The following is a 19,414-nucleotide window of genomic DNA, read 5'->3' as shown; positions in this document are numbered from 1 at the left end:
ACTTTTAATCTATGGTCAGACAACAATCTGCTAACACTTTTTTTTTCCAGAAGGACTGGAGCTGGTCCTGAGCTAAGAGCCAAAGCAGAGCTCTACCTCAGACTCGCACAAGAAGGGTTATAATCCTCCACAAGACCCAGAATATTCATATATCCCAAATGCCTGCTTGTCCCAGGCTGTCATGAATTTATGCAGTTCCCAGTCCCCAGGATTGTCAGTGTCTCAGGTGGGACATGGGATCAGTTCAGCATGTCTGTGTAAGGTCATCTCACACATCCACTTCAGCTTCTTCCAGGAGGAGCTAGCCATACACATATATCCCCATTCTAAATTGGAAGTCATCTGTTCAACACCTCAGCAGGCAGGAAGATTGTTCATTAGAGCCTCCCATACAGAATTAGGCATGTATTCATGCCTAATTATGCTTAGCATAATTAAGCATTAACATATGCTTAATTCTGTATGTTGTTAAAATTCCACTTCAAGGGTACTGTTGTCACGATTGACAGCACTCCTAGACTCTTTATAACTAGTTGGATCAAAGGTTAACTTGTCCCCATCACAGGTACAGCCTTTATTTCCTGATGCCAGGCCTTTGTATGTTGAGGAGCATTTAAAGTTCAGCTTACACTTCTAAGAACAAGTGCTTAAACCCCAGGTTACTTTGATTTCTTACATTTCAGGCAGGCTTCAACTTCTCACTATTTAGTTAAACTTTTAGCCCCAGCACCATCCTTTCACCAAAATCCATAAACAAATCTACACTGAAGTGCTTTTTGAAATGGATTGACTGTCTTTTGATTTGTACAAACTTAATCAAACTAGTACAATATCCCTCCCAATTGCACATTCACAATACAGGAATCAAGTTAGTGGAGCGCCTACTGTGTCACAATGTCTCCCCACATTATCTAATGTGGATTACCTGATCTACCAGAAAATCAGTATTAAACAGAAGCATAGGGTATGTCATGCAAAGCCCAACACTTTCCTGCTATTCGCAATGTATGTATGGCTCAAAAAGCCCCCAAAAACTCCTAGTGCTGGAGAAATGTGTTAGTCCCTGCTCAAGTAAAATAAATGAAAGCATTCTCCACAGTTATTATTTTCACAAAAAACTGTGGTATTAGGACCAGAGTTCTGTGAAGAAACACAACCTTCCTCAGAAACAACTTTTAAAGCAGATAGTGATTTTTGTATTTGCATTTTTTTCTAATATTGAAGAGGTCCCATGACCCTCCAAGATGTGTCTTGTCAGCTGAATCTTGTTAACAAATTAAATGCCATTTTAGCACCAACTTCTTGCAGCTGGTGGCTGAACCAGGTGCACTGTTAGACCAATTACCCTGGCTCCAAAATGTTGGCACAGATCTTTCAGCTTACACTTGTTTAACCTGATGAAATGACTCTTGGTGAAAGCATGTGCAGAAGCAAGGCCTTAGAAGCCAAAAGTGAACCTTGAAATAAGGACAGGAATTTTGAGTCCGGAGGAGAACAGTGCTATGCCAGCAACATGATGATGAGCCAATAAACGGGAGGAGGATGAAGGATGTTCTGTTTTGGTGCATCAGAACACCAGTCTCATTCTTCATTGCAAACACTGCCGGCTGCTGTTCTCTTAGGAGTCTACTTTTTACTAAGAATTGTTAAGCATTGAAAGGACACAAATTACAGCACCCAGAAGTCAGGATGTGCCATTTGCTCCTTGCAGGCCCAGCTGCTGAAGAACCAGAAGCTGCTGACACCTAAAACAAATGTCTTGCTGCCAGGCCACAGGAAAAGAGCAGAATCACAGAATTCTCAGGGCTGGGGGGCATCTCTAGAGATGGTCTAGTCAGGCTCATCCAGAGCAGGTACTCCAGATAAGTTTGGAATGTCCTCAGAGAGGGAGACTCCATTCCCACCCTAGGCAGCTGTTCGGTGCCCTGACATTCTCTATGCAATAAAGGTCTTATTCATGTTAAAATTAAACTTTTTGTGGTTTAGCTCATGGCTATTGCTCCTCGTCTTGTCGCTGGCCATCACTGAAGAGTCTGGCACCATCCTCATGCTACCCATTAAAGATTATTTATGAGATATGTCTCATAATATTAATCTCAATATATTTAATGAGATATATATATATATATATATATAAAATCTCATTATATTTATGAGATGCCCTCTCAGTCTCCCGCAGCCAGAACAGACCCTGCCCCTGCAGCCTCTCCCTGTAACGTTGCAGACCCTTCAGCATCTTTGCTTCCTTTCGCTGGACCCTGTCCATCAGCTCCTTGTACTGAGGAGCCCAGAACTGGGTCTAGCATCCTGACACCGAGGTCCCCTCACGCAGGGGTGACGAGTTTCACAACACCAAGGCGCACACGGCCGCGTCTCAGCCCCTCACGGGCGGCCGCCCCGCCGTGCCCAGGTGCCCCTGATGAGGCGGCCGGGGCCGGGCAGCTCGGGCGGCCGGGCGGGGCATTAACCGGGCCGGGCCGGGCCGGGCCGCGGCATGGACGGGGCGGCCGAGGAGCGGCGGGCGGCCGGCGGGCTCGGCGCGGGCGGCGGTAAGGGCGTGCGGGAGGGATGCCGGCTCGTCTTAATGACCGGGGGGAGGCACCCGGCAATGAGCCTAATGAGCAGCCCTGGGGGAGGGTAAGCTGGGCGCTCATCAGCCTTCCTCGTCCTGGGCCTCGTGTCCCCGACTTGCGAAAGCACCTGGCCGGGGGCAGGGGGTTTTTCCTTTGTGTCTCGCCGAGCATCTCCCGCTGCCTCGGGGTTTCGCGTTCGCACCTTGCCCCGCTGCGCAGTTTGCCCCTCCTTGTGTGCCGGACCTCTGAGGCTGTTCCTTTCCCCCTGTTCTTTCCCATTTGTGTGTTCAGGTGGCTTTGTACCAAATGCCCCAAACAACCCGAAAAACCTTTGGTTTTTTCCGAGGAATGTCTAAGGCGGTGGCTGTGCGATGGAAAAGGGGGCTTGGCTTGCTGCAAGTGTGCCAGGTGTTCCAGAATACTTATTCCTGATGTTCCCACTCGTTAAAGGCACTTCTGTTTAACGTTCTGTTTCTCTAAAAGTGGGACAAAGTTATGCTCGGTCTGGTCTCTCAATGATGGGAGGAAGGTGTGGTTTTATAAGTCCCTTTGTTACCAGGAAGGCCCATCTTTCTCTCCAGACTTGGTTTTCATTTCGGCGCTTTTCCTTGGCAGTCCCAAATGGCTGGGAGGTCTTTGCTATCTGTTCTAGAATTAAAACACAGCCGTTTACTTTCACTTGGAGGACTATTTCTGTAAATAATACTAAACTCCCAGGTGTCCATTTCTTCTATAGATACAAGGTACCCACGTAAGAGTTGGACACTTATTTTGTGGTGTAAACACATACTGGGGTTTGCATAGAAACAAGTAAAAACTCTGCTCAAATGATGTGAAAATACTCTATTTTCTCACATAATGAGCGAGATAAGCTCAGATGCAACCAGGAGGATGGTGGAAAAAGGAATTATATAGACCCTAGACATCTTCTTCCTCATTCAGTTCTTGACCCTCCCCATCAGGATATCTCATCTCATTTAACTGCAATGGAAACTTGTTGCTGCTTAACAAGATCAAATTATTATAGCTGCATAGTTTTCTGCTTCTGTTTCTTTCTCCTGCAGCTAATTTGGTTCTCCTATAAAAAGCAAATTAGATGCTCTCAGAGCAGCCTGCCATCCCCTCATACTTCTGTGAAGTTTCTCTTGTCTATTTGGAATTGTGGTGCTCCTCTTTGATTGACAGTTTTTTCAGAGACATCAAGGCAGAAGCAAATCCTTTATTTTGACATTGCACCAATATATATCAAAAGCAGAGCACAGTGAAATGAAATTATTTTTATATTTTCCCCAAAAAATTAGACTATCAAGTTTCTCTGTTGTCATCTGCTACTGAAATGCTGCCAACAGTCTGCTCAAAATACGTGGGTTTGGGTTTATTATTCTACTTCTTATTCCTATGAAATAATCACTTTTAAAAAAAAATTAAGTAGCAGAAATGACACAGACTCACACATTCTGAACCACTCGGGAGATTTTTGGAACTTTTTATTTGGAAATGTATGTGCCAGCTGGGAAAGTGTAAGGTATTATTCTGTTGTCTATTTTAATTATTTCTCTTGCTGTGTTCTTTCTAAACTGTCTTCTACTATTTAGTCTATCTTATTATAACACGGTTTGTGGTCTTTGTTAAACTTAGTTGAACTTCTGTACCTAATTTTGTCTTTATCCCCCTATCTTGTAAATATGTTATTCAGAAGTGTGGCTGAAGCTGCAGAGAAATAATTTAAGGCAGTTATTAGAAGTTTGTACAATTAATGGTTTTTGGCTTGGCCAGCTTTGGTATGATAGAACTCTACAAAAGTAAAAAAGTGATGACCTTTGTCAGATAATCCCTGCTGACACAGTAGATCAGAATTTTGCTTCTGTCTTTCTTTTGCTCATTTTAATAAGGTGACAGGATCTTGTCAGGTTTTTTTTTTTTTTTTTTCTGTTTTTGTTTTGTTCTGTTCTGTTGTTTATTCCAGAGACCTGTATGATCCCTGAGGCTGTTTTCTCACTACTGTATTTGTAATATGCAAGCTTCCCTTTATTCTCTGTGTCTGGAATGACCCTCTTCTGTACTTTATAGTTTACTTTTAAAATGAGGCTTTTCTCATCACACATTTGAGTATCTCCATATTGATCATATCAGGTTCTTTGCTGTTGCTTTTCTGGCAGCACCTGTCTTTATTTTGAGTTCTCAGGTTCTTGTCGCTGTTGGGTTTTGTTTTTTTGTGGGCTTTTCCTTCCCCTATAACTGAAACTCCCAGGCACATCCAGCTTAGGCAGTGGACATGTGGGGTAGGGTTTGGGTTTTTTTTCCTCCCGTTTTTGCCTTGCAGAGTGCCAGGATGAGAAGGAGAACATGCTGCTGAATCCAGAGCACCTTGTGGTGGATGCTGATGCTGTTGGTGATCATGGTGCAGGGAGCAGTGTGCTACCTGCATTCCCAGGCACAGTCAGACAAGAAATAGCTGAGGATAACTTGGGAATAGAAGACGGGAATAGCTCTGTAAAGAAGGTGGAAGATGATGGGGGATGCAGCACCCTGCAGGCAACTGGGTCATCTTCCAAAGGCTCTGTTGTCCTTGACGGCCAGCACGACTTTGCCTCGGCGTGTGAGCAACCATCGGATTTCTGCAGTGACACGAAGGTTGGATTAGCACAGGAGCCCACAGGTCAGTCAGGGTCACGAGAGCACTCTGAGATGTGCTGCCCTGCTGGGACTGAAACGGAGGAGAAGAAGGAAAAATCTAAGCAAGCATCCAGTGGAGTGGCTGGAGCTCCCTGCAGGCAGGAGGAGATCGGCCTGGCCCCTCACCAATCCAAAGGTGCTCCAGGCAGCGCTGCAGCTCAGAATTCCTACAAGGGCTCTTCAGTCCTGGGGTGCAGAGGCAGCTGTGATGTGGCCAAGGGGAAAAACTCCTTACCTGTCAAGAAGAAATCCCGCACCTTCTATAGTGCAGGTAGATCCCAGGGCACACACTGGCACACAGTTACATTGGCAGTGCCAGTGGCACTTGGTGTTCCCTTCCCAGTGCTGATCTGCTCTAACTGGTATTTCACTGCACTCCATACCATTAGGTGTGTGAAGAATTCCACTTACAAAGGCTGCTGAGTGCCTTTCATTTGAAGCATCACTAGCAATGCTCTTTGCTTTTGAAACAGCTGAAGATTTTTGTTGTTTATTTTTAAAAAATAATTTTTTATTCATGTATTTCAAGTATAGTAAAAATGTTCTTTTTTTTTTCTGTTTCCCTCTCTTTTTAATTTTTTTTCTTATTTTCTTGTCACATACTTCCCTTTTCTCTCTCTCTATGGATAATGCATCATTCCCAGAGCAACTAGGAGAGCTGGAGAAGATGTTCCAGGAAGACCACTATCCTGACAATGAGAAGAGGAGAGAGATTGCAGCTGTGGTTGGTGTGACACCACAGCGTATCCTGGTAATGCCTGTTGGGATGGGAAGGGGATGGGCAGGGACTGGGACATGTCAGTGTCCCCATGTCTAGATAGTTCCTTCCCTGAATACATTCCTTTCTTCCCATTTTTCAGGTCTGGTTTCAGAATCGCAGAGCAAAGTGGCGGAAATTGCAGAAGTTGAGTATAAAAGGCAACAGAAAATATCCAGCATCATCAACTCAGTCAGTCTCCTTTGGATCAGAGGGCTATGGGTAAGGAACTTACTCTGTTTTCTCATTTTTCCACAACTGACCTAAGAAATGAAATATTTTCTTTTGCCATTTCCCCTTCACCTTTTAACAGTGAACAGCTGAGCATTGAGTTGGACCTAGGCAACCTGTCAGATTTCTGGGCAAATTGTGATGGACCCTCTTAAAAGTCCTTGTGATTAGCTTGTAACACAGATTAATCAAATTAATTTTGAAATAAAACAATTGAAATTGCTCTGGATGAAATAATGTAAAGAGCAAGAGGTGAGATGGAAAAATTTACGGAATCATCTCTTCATTTTTAGTTTCTGTGAATGCATCAGCCAGGTGCTTTTGTTGTCCTTGGGGATTCTTTTAACCCAGTTCTCCCACCACTACTTTCCATTTCCATGAATTTTCACTTGGTGATGGAAATGCTGCTTGCTTAGATCAGTCTTAGAAAGCCACGGACTTCTTTGAAGAAATACAAAGTAGCACTTTTCATATGTGAGCAGAGGACATTAATGGGGGGAAAGGGAATGTGTAAGAGGGTAGATGGTCTTTCAGGGGATGGTGAATGTGTGAGGGGAGAAATCAATCTCCACAGGGATGTATTTGTGGCAATCTGGAGTCTCTTACGAAGAAAACAGAATGGAAAGAGGAAAAATTAAGTGGAAGAGGAAAAATTAAAGTGGAAGATTGGAGAGCACCCTACTTCATTGCACTGTTCCTGCTGCCTCTCCTATTCAAGTGACCTGGGGCTGTTTCCCCAAAATTTTTGATACAGCACTCCTTGCACTTGTAGTCAGCCAGTGCTTTCCCTTTGCACCTGCTGGTGATGTAGGATCTGCCCCTTGTCAGATAGAGGAATGCATGACTGATCATAATGCCCTGTCTTGTCCTCTTTGTCTGCTGCAGGGCACCTCCTCTGCCTGTGCCTCCACTGCCCGACGCTGCTGGAGACCAGCCTGGCGTGCTGGGAGGAGACCCTGGAGCTGGGATCTGCTCCAGCCTGCTCAGCACACAGCCTGCATCACCCACCTCTGCCTCAGGTGAGACCCCGACCAGCACGTGTGTTTTGCACAGCTGCAGCATTAGCTGGTGGAGCTGGGAGGTTCCCAAAGGCTTTAGGAGAGGCCATGTCAGAGCCTTATGCCATCAGTGCAAAAAGTGACACCACGTCACTCCACAGGCTGAGAAAGTTGGGGCTGTTCTGCCTGAAGGTTGGATGGGGCTCTGAGCAGCCTGGGCTGCTGGAAGGTGTCCATGGCCGTGGCAGGGGGATGGAATGAAGTGGTCCTTAAGGTCTCTTCCAATTATTCTATGATTGTAGGTATGGCAGCTCACTGCTGATTGAGTCTCTACCAGTTATGTACCAGCATGGTGGTGCCTCTGTGCTAGTTCTGGAGACAGATTTGCAACGAGTTCTGGAGACAAGATTTCCTTGTTTATGTCCTAGCACAAGCCAGCAAGGAATTCTGAATAGGACTTCATAAGGACAACTGAGCAGGGCATTCTTCCATAACAGCTGTTTGACACTGGTCCTGCTGCTGTGAAGGACATGAGGAGTGTTATGCTGGTTCTGATGTTCTCTGTGGCAGATAACACTCCCATATTCTGGTTTAGATTGAAACATTCTGGTTTAAGTCAGTAGGGTGTGCTGTTCAACCAGTTTTCTACCCGAGCTCTGTTAAAAGCTTGATGGCAATGAGAGAGGATTTGTCTAATTGTTTATTGATGTGTGCAGTCCAAGAGCATTCCCTGGAGTGAGAGTATTCCTTAAAGCGTTTCCTGGATATGTTTGTGTTTCCAAGTTGGCACAATATGAGAAGATCTCCAAAGTGATGAGGACTCCACTGCTTCCTTAGGGATGGATATCCCAAGCAGTGGATGTGCTGACATGTGGTACTTCTATGTGTGTTTTCCTGCTTCCCAGTGTAATTAATTCATTGGAATTTCATGCCATTATGACTGTCCTCTCGTTGTATTCTAAATATATCAGCATTAAGGCCAGTTCCTGCAACTCATTTTCTAAGAATTACTCAAATTGTTTAATAGTGCTTTTACCTTAAAGATATTTTGGTGTGGTGAAAACCACCTGTAAGGCTTAGAATGCTTCATGTGTTGCTAAAAGTATGTAATTGAGATACTTTCTTTATAACCTAATCTGGTACTTCTGTTGTTTAAATTTGCCTGTCATCCTCTCAGGACAAGGACTCCTTTAGTCAGTCCAATGACCTTTTTAACTGTAATTCAGTCAGTTCCAGTTTTTCCACTTCTTGCAACAGACTAAGTATGGTCAAAGTGTTTGAGTAATTCACTGCTTTCAGAGTGATGAAGTGAAGTCTGTTGAGCCTTCTTTTTTTGGATAGAAACCAAGATTTTGCGAAACAATTAAAGGAAACAAACCAAATATCCTCTGATTTTCATGTCTTAGAAACCTCTCCCAATTCCTAAAGTACTTCTGCTGACACACTGATTAGTCAGGAGAGAATATCAGGGAATCAAAGAATGATTTGGGTTGGGAGGGACCTTAAATATCATCTCATTGCATCCCTCCTGCCATGGGCAGGGACACCTTCCACTATCCCGGGTTGCTCAGAGCCCCATCCAGCCTGGCCTGGAACACTGCCAGGGATGGGGCAGCCACAGCTTCTCTGGGAAACCTGTGCCAGGAACTCACAGGGAAGATTTTCCTTCTAATATCCATCCTAAACCTACTCTCTCTCAGCATGAAGCTATTTGCCCTGTTAGATAATGTCTGTCAGAGAAATGGTTTAATTCAGGGACATGATCTCGTCCTCTGCTTGCATTGATCCCTTTCTGGGCGATCTGCACACTGGGATGCAGCTCTCCATGTGGAAAACACAAGCAATTCTTTCTGATAGGAAAGAAAGGTCTCATCTGAATTCTTGGTGCAATGTGTAAGGAAGAAAAAGGGCAAGTGTCCTCTCTGAGAGAAAAGACTGATATTACTTGTAGAGACTCCTTGTAGAAGAGAGATCTGCATGGCACAATCACCTGGAAAGCTCCAGTTGCAGTTTTGCCTTACTAGGTGCAAGATAACACAGCTGTGGAGAATGAAACTCACTTTTTTGTTGTTGTTTACCATTGCAAAGTCAGACTTCTTCTCCTTAAAAATGAAAGCAAAAAATTAAAAAGAAGGAGAATGAAAGTCGATGTAACTTGAATCTGTTCAGTATCCTTGTTCAGGAAAAAAAGCTTGCCTAGAAATAGGGCCACCATGGACTGCCTGCTTTCTTTATTAGAGTGTCTCAGAAGATGAAGGAGCCAAAACTTGGATAGGATAAAATCCAAATTAACAGGAGCAAAACAAAAGAGGAAACAGATGAATGAAAAAGGTTATCAATATACAAGGAAAAACCAATTGCTTAATAGTGTCTCTTGTGAAAACAGCTCATGGATGGTTTCAGCAAAAGCCTCTGATTTCTGCATCGTGGTGCAGTTGGGCCCACAGAGTGTGACCTGCTGGAGTGGCTGTTCAGGTTCTTTACTTTTTAACTACTTTCAGCAGGACAAGAACATTACTTAAGTGCATGGGAACATTGCAGAGTGTTCAGTGCTGCAATTTCCATTGTTTATCCTTGCTCTATCCAGTACTTCTGACTGTTGGTATGTGGGTTTTTTTTTTTTTGTTTTGTTTTGGTGTGGTTTTTTTTTTTTTTTTTTTTAATGTCCAACTGTTTTTACCAGTTCTCCAAATAAGCTGATTTAAAATATCAGTGAGTTGTATTTGAGATGAGTGTTACCCTGCTGGCAGTTACAGCTTCTGATTTGTATATAGTAGCCACACTACTTGCCATAAGAGCCTTTTGTGACTCAAAACTTCAATTTTCAACTTGCTTTGATCTTAGAAATATTTTGTTGGTTTTTTTTTTTTTTTTTCACTTTTGCTAGACAGCATGATTGAAATTAATGGCATTCTTTTAGACAGTGGCAATTTGAAGCTTGGTCTTCTGAGATTTCTTACTGATACAGACATATGTATCTGTGATTCATTGGCTTATGTTTTCTTTAGAATTAACCCATTAGAAAGAAAAGTTCCTTTCTGTGCCTCTGGTTTGTGGGAGGAAATTTTTCTGCCCCACAGGTACTTTTGCAGGAAATCCTTTGTTTCATGTGTTTGCCTTGCTGAAGACACCTGTCAGGAGCCCAGCCTGTGCAGGTAACTCTTAAGCAAATAGCAAGATGATTAAATTCACTGGCAGAGATGGGATTGTAATGGAAATCTTGGGATCAATTGGATGAAGCTGGATATGGCCTGTCAAAGAACAGTAAATAAATCACAAGCTCCAATGGCTTCACTTACAGGACTCCAGCTTTCAAACAAATTTTGAAAAAAAATATTTTCTCATAATTTCAAGACAAGGATGAATCTATCAAAAGCTTTGTGATGGCCCTTGATTCCCATAAAGGCTGGAAACAGAATAACCATTCTAGAGTTAAGTCAATTGTAGTGCCAGGACTTGTTCAGAGATCTGAAGGTGAAAATGATTAAATTGCTCTCCGGAAATTCCCAAGGTTGTCTCATGGACCGAGAACCCAGAAGTAACGGAAACAAGAAATAAAAATCCTACTATTACATTCCCATGTTCACTGGAAAGCCTTCTGAGGTTCTCTCACTACATCAGCATCAGGAAGAGCCACAGAATTGTACAGTGTAAACATTATGTGAAGCCAGGGGTCAGAATTCTTCATGGAACAACTCTGCAATCTTCTGTAGATTTGTCAGATTCAGCAGATATGACTTCTCTGGGAATTGCTTCTTCTTACTGCATTTGTGACTTTATTTAGAAGACAAAATGTCAGTGTCTCTTTGAAAGGACAGAGAAGCAGAGGAGCCTTTAGAAAAGGCTGAACCAGCTGTTTGGAGATCAAGGGTGTCTCACTGCCTGGGAATCCTATTGCCATGATCCACAAAGATTACCTGCTCTCAGTGATGAAAATATTAAAAAAAAAATTTAAATTATTCTCAGTAGGTATGGAAGTGGGTTTAGAAGTGATTTTCTGGGCTGCTTGTGTTCATCCTGAGGAAGAGCAGAGCCATCTGCAGAAGAGCTGTCGTTACTGAACTGGAGCTTTACCTGGATATAGACTGCTTTTCAGGTAAGTTGTGCTCCCCATGGCTGCTGTTCCATAACGTTTGTGTGAACATTTTGGGGCACAGTGGTCAGGACAACCAGTGCTAAAGAAGGGTTTTAAAAAATCAGAAGAGATCTTCAGTTTCATTTCTGGCTAAGCCAAAACTCAGGAATGCAACAGGTACATCTGAGATGCTGCCTGGCATGGATAAATGCTGTGTTCAAACAGAAAAAATAAATCACTGAGAACTGCCTGGGCATGTGAATGCTTTAGACATGCCATCCTAGATTTTGCTTCAGTTTTCTAAGTGAGCCCAAAATCAGGGCTATTGAAAACTTGGAAAGTTTTCATTGAAACATTTGATTCCTTCTCTCCATGGCTGCAGAGAGTTGGAAAAAACTAGAATGTGGGAAGGTGCAATAAAAGGCACAAAACTGCCCAGCACATTGGGCAATCGGAGAAACAGTGCTGCAAGATGTTGAAGTGGAAACTCCTCATCAGCTCTCTGGACATGCATTCCAAAATTCTCAAAAGGTGGCTAATACTTGTTGTGGCATCTTTATGTTTAGGTTTGTGTTTAAGGCCTTTGAGTCGCACCTGGTGGACTGCATTTGCTGTTACTCTCTATGCCTGCAGGGATGAAGTGCAGCCACAGACTTTACCTGAAAGCTTTGCCATGTGTGGGAGAGCTTCACCTGAGCAGCTGGGTGATATTTCTCTTCTCTTCCTCATCCTTTAGCTGGTTCAGCCTAGCTAGACTTTAGAAATTGCAGCTTCCTGCACACGTGATGGTTGCATTTGTGAAGAGAGAAACCATTTGCTAATTGCCATAATAAGAGAGAGCCTCATTTTCTTGCACTATGCCCAAGCTTCCCGAGCTTCGTGTATAATTGTTACTCTGGATCACCAGCATACCTGATTCTGATCTTTAATTTCCTCTATGTGTCTTTCCACAGAGGCTGTTCTGTAGGAAACTGTTCCTCTCTCCTTTTCCAGCAGTGACGAGGAGACAGGTCACCAAACAAGATTCTTCTACCAACCAAAAGGTGTTGGTTTCCTTTCCCATCTCCCATTTTCTTTTTCCCAAGGACCTTCAGCTGCCATCTCTGCATTTTTAATTTTTGTTTTTGGCATGACTCATCAGAGGCCAAACTGGAGTAAAGATGTGTTTCAAAACAGCCTAGACAGTGGATTTGTAAAGGCACAGCTTTGTTTCTTTCGAAGCACAGTTCATTTTTTCTAAAGGGTGATCTGTGCTGCACACTCCTCCCAGAGGACAGTAGAAATGGAAGATGACTGGGGGATTGTTCCTGGCTCTTTTCCAAGAAGTACTTTGCCTCATTTGGCTGCCTTCTTGAGAGCTGGATAAAGATAGTATGCAGAGCCTGAAATCACAAAGGTAATTTTATTTAACCAATAAACATCCTGTGTTCCAGAGAGCTTGCTACTACTCCCTTTTGTTTCACAGCAGCAGCGCTGGTACTCATTTACTTTTATTCCCATCAATAACCTCCACTCTTTCACTGGCATATTGCTTTTCTGTCCTGCTCCTCTTGTCATTCACTCTGCTTGCTCCTGCAGATTCCCAGTGTGACAGCACAGTGTGACAGTCTCTGTTTTATTCACAGCCTCCTCGGTGGCAGGAGTGGTGGCACCCTGTGAAACGCAAGCTCAGAGCAAGGCGCTGCCGCAGCTGCACTTCAATCCCAGCGGCACAGCGGAGTGCTTCCCTCATCTTCCCAGCCCTCCTCCCATCCGCAGGGCCAGCCTGGCGCTCGGCCTGGCCTTCGACCCCGACAGCCACATTGTCCCCCTGATGCTGGACACGCCCGGCAGGGAATGCAGCTTGGCCAGCCAGGAGAATGGCTTCAGGGATGCCTTCTCTTACGGCGTCCAGAACCAAGGGTAGGGGCAGATGCGAGTGTCTTTGAGAGAGATGAAAAAAGCAGCCCCTGGGAGAAGCCTTAGGAGGGTGAATGTGGGACAGGGGATGAGGAATTAGATGGGAGCGTTAATGAAAAGGGAGAGGCAGATGTGACAAGAGCCTTTAAAGGGAGTATGAAAAGCTGTATAATGTGCATAATATAGGACAGGGTGCTTGCTATGAGACAGGTGCTACCTGTACTCTGAGTGTTCTCAGAATTGCATGCCTGCCAAGTGAAAGTGAGGGTGAAAGTTTGGGCGTGCTTTGGAGAGTGGGAAAATAATCCCCACTAACACCCATTGTTCAAGAATCCTGCTGTGAAAGCACAAGTGGCTTTTGCTGTCATTATCCTGTGCCTGGCATTTGGGAGAAAGGGTTGATAATAAAACAGTTGTTAATGGGACAGGTTGGTGTAGCTGTTGACCCTCCTTTAATCTCTGGGCTGCCTCTCTCCTTGCTCCCTGCAGCTTCAGTTCACCAGTTTCCTGCCCTTACCCGGAGCAGCTGGAGCCTGCAGACAACCTGGAGGACACCTACTGTCAGTTCAGCAGCCAGGGGGGAATCTATCAGCTCTCCCAGTTGTGTCACCAAGGTCACCTGGCCAGCAATATGTTGTCCAGTGACCACCTTCCTCCTTCAACACTCCTGGAATCCCATCCAGCTTTCCCCGATTTACCTGGCAACAGTGGAGCCATAACCTATGGAGCCACACAAGGCTATGTACAAAACCACACGGAGGAACCAGTCATGCCACAGCAGCCAGGTGGCAATTCAGGTAAATTTCGGAATTATTTTGGCACCTTGCTCCTCAGGAGGAACTAAACAATACCCTGAAACATTCAGCATGATCAGTGGGTTCACTGATGGCTGTGACAGAAAGAAGGAATGGTCCACATGCTTACACAAATCTATAGATGTGCCCATCTTTTTCTCACTTAATTTCCTTGTATGCTTATTTTTTTTGTTTTTAAGTACTGAGTAACCCATTCATTTGAATCAAAAGTTACTACCCAGACTGCACATGTCAGAAAGAGCATAAAATGTGAATGTGTCAGATAGTGCAGAGGTTTTGACTGGACTGGAGACGTAACTTTTGTTTTCCAGGAGTGTCCTGTTGTGTACACAAACATCCCTTTGTTGCATGTGGTGGGAGTCAAGGGTGCAAAGTGGAAAAGGTGCCACAGCAGATGGCATAGTTGGAGGTGGTGAGGAAGAACAGTCTTCTCTGTTTGGCTTCTGCAGAAACCAGTTTGAAATCATGTTATATATCTTAGGGTAGTGCAAAAGAAGAGAGAGACATAACAAAGTATGAACATAGATTCTTCCTCTGACTTGAATTTGCAGCAGCACTGAGATGAAGGCACTCTAACATAATTTTCTGGAAAAAAAACCTAGGTAAAAATGGCATTGTTGATCTCCTTGTTTTGTGTCTGGGCTTTGTATTTTGAAGTTATTCAAGCCCAACTATAATCAAATGACAAACTGTTGTAGTTAATTCATTTGGACTGACAGGTTTGTTGAATTAAGGTCACGCTCCAAAAGCTCCATCCCTTGTCTTATGACATGAAGGAACAAAGAGTTTTAGCCCACAGATGCTGCTGCTGTTTTTGTACCAGTTCTGTGGACCTTGTCAGGGAGGGAAGTCTGACTCAGTCTGACTCACATCAGGCTGCAAGCTGGCTCCTGTCCCCACTCTTCAGAGCTGACATTGTTCAGGTTGGCAGCACCCATGCTACCTAACACCCTTGGCCCTGCTGCCTGCTCTGATTCCAAGCTATAATTATTATTTTCTGTGGTTTTTCAGTCTGAAGTGCCAGAAATAATGAGAGAGCTGTGCCCCAGACTGCATATAATGAAATGCATTTCTAGCTTGATGCCCAAGTGTGTGTTGCATTCCTTGGGGCATGTTGCATGAGCATCAAGGGGTGTGTAAAGGTGCAAGCTGGTGAAGTTGGAAGATTGTCAAAGGAACAGAGGCAGAGTTTATATTCTCTTACTCCATACTATCGTCCAGAACAAAATCAGCAGTGAATGGCTTTTCTGTTATGCCATGGGGATGACCAAATTCACAGAATCATAGAATCCTAAGAATGGCTTGGTTTGGAAGGGACCTTAAGACTCATCCAGTTCCATCCCCCAGGGACACCTTCCACTATCCCAGGTTGCTCAGAGCCCCATCCAACCTGGCCTTGAACACTTCCAGGAGTGAGAAAGCCACAACTCCTCTAGGTTCCAGTGCCTTACCACCCTCACAAGGGAAGAATTTCTTCCTGAAAAGGTTCCAGGATTCCCAAAGTGCAGGGCTGGAAACCAGCTTATTAGTGCAGACACACCTGTGAGTCTTATATCAGCACATAAGCAAGTGAGCAGCTTATTTGAATTATGGATATTAATGAACAAAACATTCCTGGTTTACAGCTTTTATAAATGAAAGTGAAGATTAAGTATCCATCTTATGCCTGGCAGAGCTAACTTGGAAAATGTGACTGGAAAAAAAAACCTGGGGGGTGTCTCTACTATCATTACATACACTCAGCATCAGTGCTGAGTGGCATGGATTTTTTTTTTTTATTATAACAATGCTATTAACTTTGTAAGCTTTTCTTCCTAAGAACCATGTTTTGGTTGAATACACTGCAGTGTAAAGAGCAAAGTGATCCTTGCTCTGTGTGTGGTGTCTACTGCATGGCAGTGCTGGGTTTGCACTGAGTAAAGCACAACACACACACCTTGTACATAGACATTCTTCCATTATTTTCATTATTCTTCTTTTCTTGGTGGCTTTTCCCTCAGCAGACATCCCTGCCTATCCAGATGTGCCCTGGAGTGATTTCTATATGCAGGGAGCAACTTTCTCCAACCAGATGCATTCCCAAATGCCTTTTTCTAGCATGGCAGGAGGGCAGTACTTCACAGAGCCATATCTCCTTCAAGTGGCCAACGGGACAGTGCTGGAATCCATGCCACAGACTGGAAAACAAAAGAGAGTGACACCACCAGAGCAAAGTTCCTACCAGAGCTACCAAACAGAGCCGGAGTTGGGAGCACTTGCTGAAAAAGAGGACTTTGAGAGCAGCAGCAAGAAAGGAGACACTACTGTTGGTAACCAGCTAAATGTTTTCTTGGAGGAGGAGGAGGGGAAAGAGTTGTAAGACAGCAGTAGCTCCCCTGAATGAAGGATGAAAAATGTGGGGTATGGTTTTTTGTGAGCTGTTGCCTGAGGCAGTTCCCTAGCTCTTAGATCCATCTGGTTTTTGAAATGGGGACAGAAAAGTCAGCAAAATAGGTGGTAAAGTTCTGTATTTTCTCCAGCATCGTCTGTTGTGAGCTGTATGGCTACACAGAACTGATTATTTCTAAGACTTCCAGAGGCATGAACACTTCTCTTCGAGGCAAATCTTAACCAAGAAGGGAGAAGGGGAAGGGAGGGTTTTTTGTTTAGATTCTCAGGCTTTTAACTTGGAAACAGAATTACCTTACTCTGTTTTGAAAGGTGAAAGTTGAATTACCTTATTTTGAAAGGTGAATTGTTGAAAGTTGTCATATGACATAAATATTCTTTGAAAGGGTGTCTTTGTTGGGGGTGCATGTCTAATTTTGAGATAGAAAACATCTGAAAAATTCAAGCTATTTTGTGTCACATTTTCTTATGAATCTGGGGTTGTTTTACAGAAATTCAAGAAGAAATTAATGACTAATGCTGCACTCTGAGAAAAAAAGGAAGAGGAAAAATGGAAAAATTGCTATTTTAAACTCTGCAAAAGAAGAGTCAAAAAGAGACAAGGATAATATTATTTGCAACAGATGCAATTTTTTTGGTTTTTGGGGGTTTTTTTTTGGGTTTTTTTTTGTTTTTTTTTTTTTTGTTACCATGAGTATTTTCTTGCTGGCAAAAGAAACATGGATATTTCACTCAATAAAAGTTCCTGCTCTGTAGGTTTTCTGTTTGGGTTTTTTTTTTTTTGTTTGTTTTGTTTTGTTTTGTTTTGTTTTTTTTGGCAAATCTCCTGGCTTTATCCTTCTTAACAAATTCTAACCTTGACCAGCCCTCAGACAGGAGAGAGCTGATGCAGGAACCAGAATCCCATGGGTGAAAATTCCAGATCATGCAAGTATCAGAAGGTCTGGCTGCTGTCCTGGAATACACAGGAAGATAAACCAGGAGAAATAAGATATATGCAAAACAGGAGGAGAAACTCCAGCAACTGGGACTTCAGACAGCAAAAAAAGTGTCTTTGGAAGTCCAGCAGTGATTTGGTGCTAGCCTTGAACTACCTCTAAAAAATTATTTTTGTTGTAAAACTATAACAATAAACAGCAGCAAGACTGTTACTATAACTGGTGGTGGTGTAACCAGATCCCTGTCTATTATTAATTGCTTTAGCATCCCATTTGAATTGATCTGTTTGAACTTGGCTTCATCCTTTTGGCTCCTGCTTTGCCTGGGGAACAAATGAAATGTGTCCCTAAAATCAGTGGTAAGCAGCAGAGGACTCCAGTGAAGAGACTGTTCATGCTGAGAGCTGCAGTACCCAGGAGTTGTGCCTCCCAGAGGAGCTGTAGCCATCTACATGTGCAGCATGTGTAATACAAGTGGCTGAAATGGATGTCAGGCTCTGCTGTGAGGAAGGAGCATTGTGTTGTAGGAAGAGGGCCATGCATTTCCTTGGTTACTTGCTGTGTTTAACCCCGAGTCTTTCCACTGGCTTTTAGACACAGACAATGCCCAAATATATTTATATTTACTGTGATGTGGGTGTCCTTCTTGTACCTTGTGAAATAAGACCTGGTAATGCCTGTTGTTTTAGTTCCTCTGCAGTCTGGCCGTGGAGTGCCTGGCAGGAGCTGGATGCTGCAGCTCCTCTCCTTTTTCTTCCTCCTGTAAAACACTGGTTTATGTCTGGCAGTGGCTGAACACTACTGAAAGACTAAGCAGTATAGACAGGGACAGATTTTGAGTCTACAGCTTTGTGTGGCTATTCCAGAATTTCCATTTCTTATATCAAACATTAGTTCTTGCCTGTAATAAGCTGAGAATGGTTGGGAATGTGCATTAGTTCACACTTGTTTCACTCATCCTCAGCTGAACAGCCTAAACCAATATTTCCAAGAGGTGTGAATAGGAATTTTTATTGCAATTACAAATCACTCTGAAAGCTGTTCCTGGTGATGACAACAAAATTCCTCATAGTGAGGAGTGGGTGGGAATCTTGCCTGGATCCCAAACCAGCCCTTCCAGGTTTGGAAGAGGACAAAACCAACAAAATGCCAGCTTGTTCAGCCCTACCTGCCCCTTCTCCTAGAATGAAGAAGAAAATAATTCAGTATGCTTTTTGAGAAATGCACATTTTCAGAAATAGGCTTTTGGTATGTGGTCTGGTGGCAGCTCACAAAATCTGCCTACAGCATCCCCAGTCCAAATGTGGCACTGAGTTTTATGTGCTGCAATCTCAAAAGGTTTGGGGAGTGAATGAGCACAGTGGAATTTTTGAAATGGCCAGTCCTTTGCGTTTAAGCTTTTGGATAAAACATAGACTTTTCTGGAAATGGTCTGTTTTATTTCCATGCTTGTACCTTAAACTTGCCAGGTACAGCGGGGCTTGGACATTTGAATGGTGATTTCTTTCCTATCAGAAAGAGTAGGAAAGGGTGGGTACCTGGGAGTACATGGATGGCCAGATCCATCCTCTCTGTGCTCCTGCTGGCTTTGGAGCCAAACCAGAGTTAACCACAGGCAGGATTTTTTTTCCCAGTGCTGCCTCTGGAAAAAGCAGTGACAGCCCTTGACCATGTAGTAGGAGTCCCACCAAGATGAAGAGTTTTCCATCCTCCTATTGCATGTGCAATCCATGCTACACTGGTATCTTGGAATCCCAGCATTCCAGGCTCCTCGTGGTGTTCTCCCTGCTGCAATTTGTAGTGGAATTAGGTGTGTGTTGGACAAGACACCATGGGTGCTTTCATTAGCTATTCCCCTTTCAAGATAAGTCTCAAGAAGGCTCATTTTGTTAGGGTGAGCAGGATCAAAATTCCAAATTCTATGGCTTCCTGACTGGAAACTCCTTTGAAGTGTGGAGAATTGTTTTGCCTCTGTATTGTCATTTGAACTGGAAATGCCAAGGAGTCAGGATTTTGAAGTGAGTCAGACTTGGTGCAAATAGAGAAAGCTGAGTGTCTTCTCAA

The 19,414-nt window shown here is 43.6% G+C and overlaps 1 protein-coding gene across 3 annotated transcripts; it reads left to right on the top strand.

Annotated features, from left to right (window-relative positions):
* The first annotated feature begins 2,579 nt into the window (after positions 1–2,579).
* On the top strand, positions 2,580–19,022 carry NOBOX (NOBOX oogenesis homeobox). Of its 3 annotated transcripts, XM_085568530.1 has the most exons (8): positions 2,580–5,520; positions 5,894–6,000; positions 6,110–6,228; positions 7,123–7,256; positions 12,936–13,212; positions 13,699–14,006; positions 16,025–16,333; positions 16,904–19,022. In XM_085568530.1, the coding sequence occupies exons 1-8, from the start codon at positions 4,920–4,922 to the stop codon at positions 16,927–16,929; spliced, it is 1,881 nt and encodes a 626-aa protein (XP_085424656.1). In that variant the 5' UTR covers positions 2,580–4,919; the 3' UTR covers positions 16,930–19,022. The 3 variants fall into 3 exon arrangements, with proteins under 3 accessions (XP_085424656.1, XP_085424655.1, XP_085424654.1); XM_085568529.1 differs by having other exon boundaries at positions 16,028–19,022; XM_085568528.1 differs by having other exon boundaries at positions 16,025–19,022.
* Positions 19,023–19,414: the final 392 nt, after the last annotated feature.

This window comes from Lonchura striata, chromosome 1A (genome assembly GCF_050655825.1).
Source record: "Lonchura striata isolate lonStrDom1 chromosome 1A, ASM5065582v1, whole genome shotgun sequence".
NCBI lineage: Eukaryota > Metazoa > Chordata > Aves > Passeriformes > Estrildidae > Lonchura > Lonchura striata.
The sequence above is the reverse complement of the archived record's forward strand: the minus strand, read 5'-3'. Positions and strand labels throughout refer to the sequence as shown.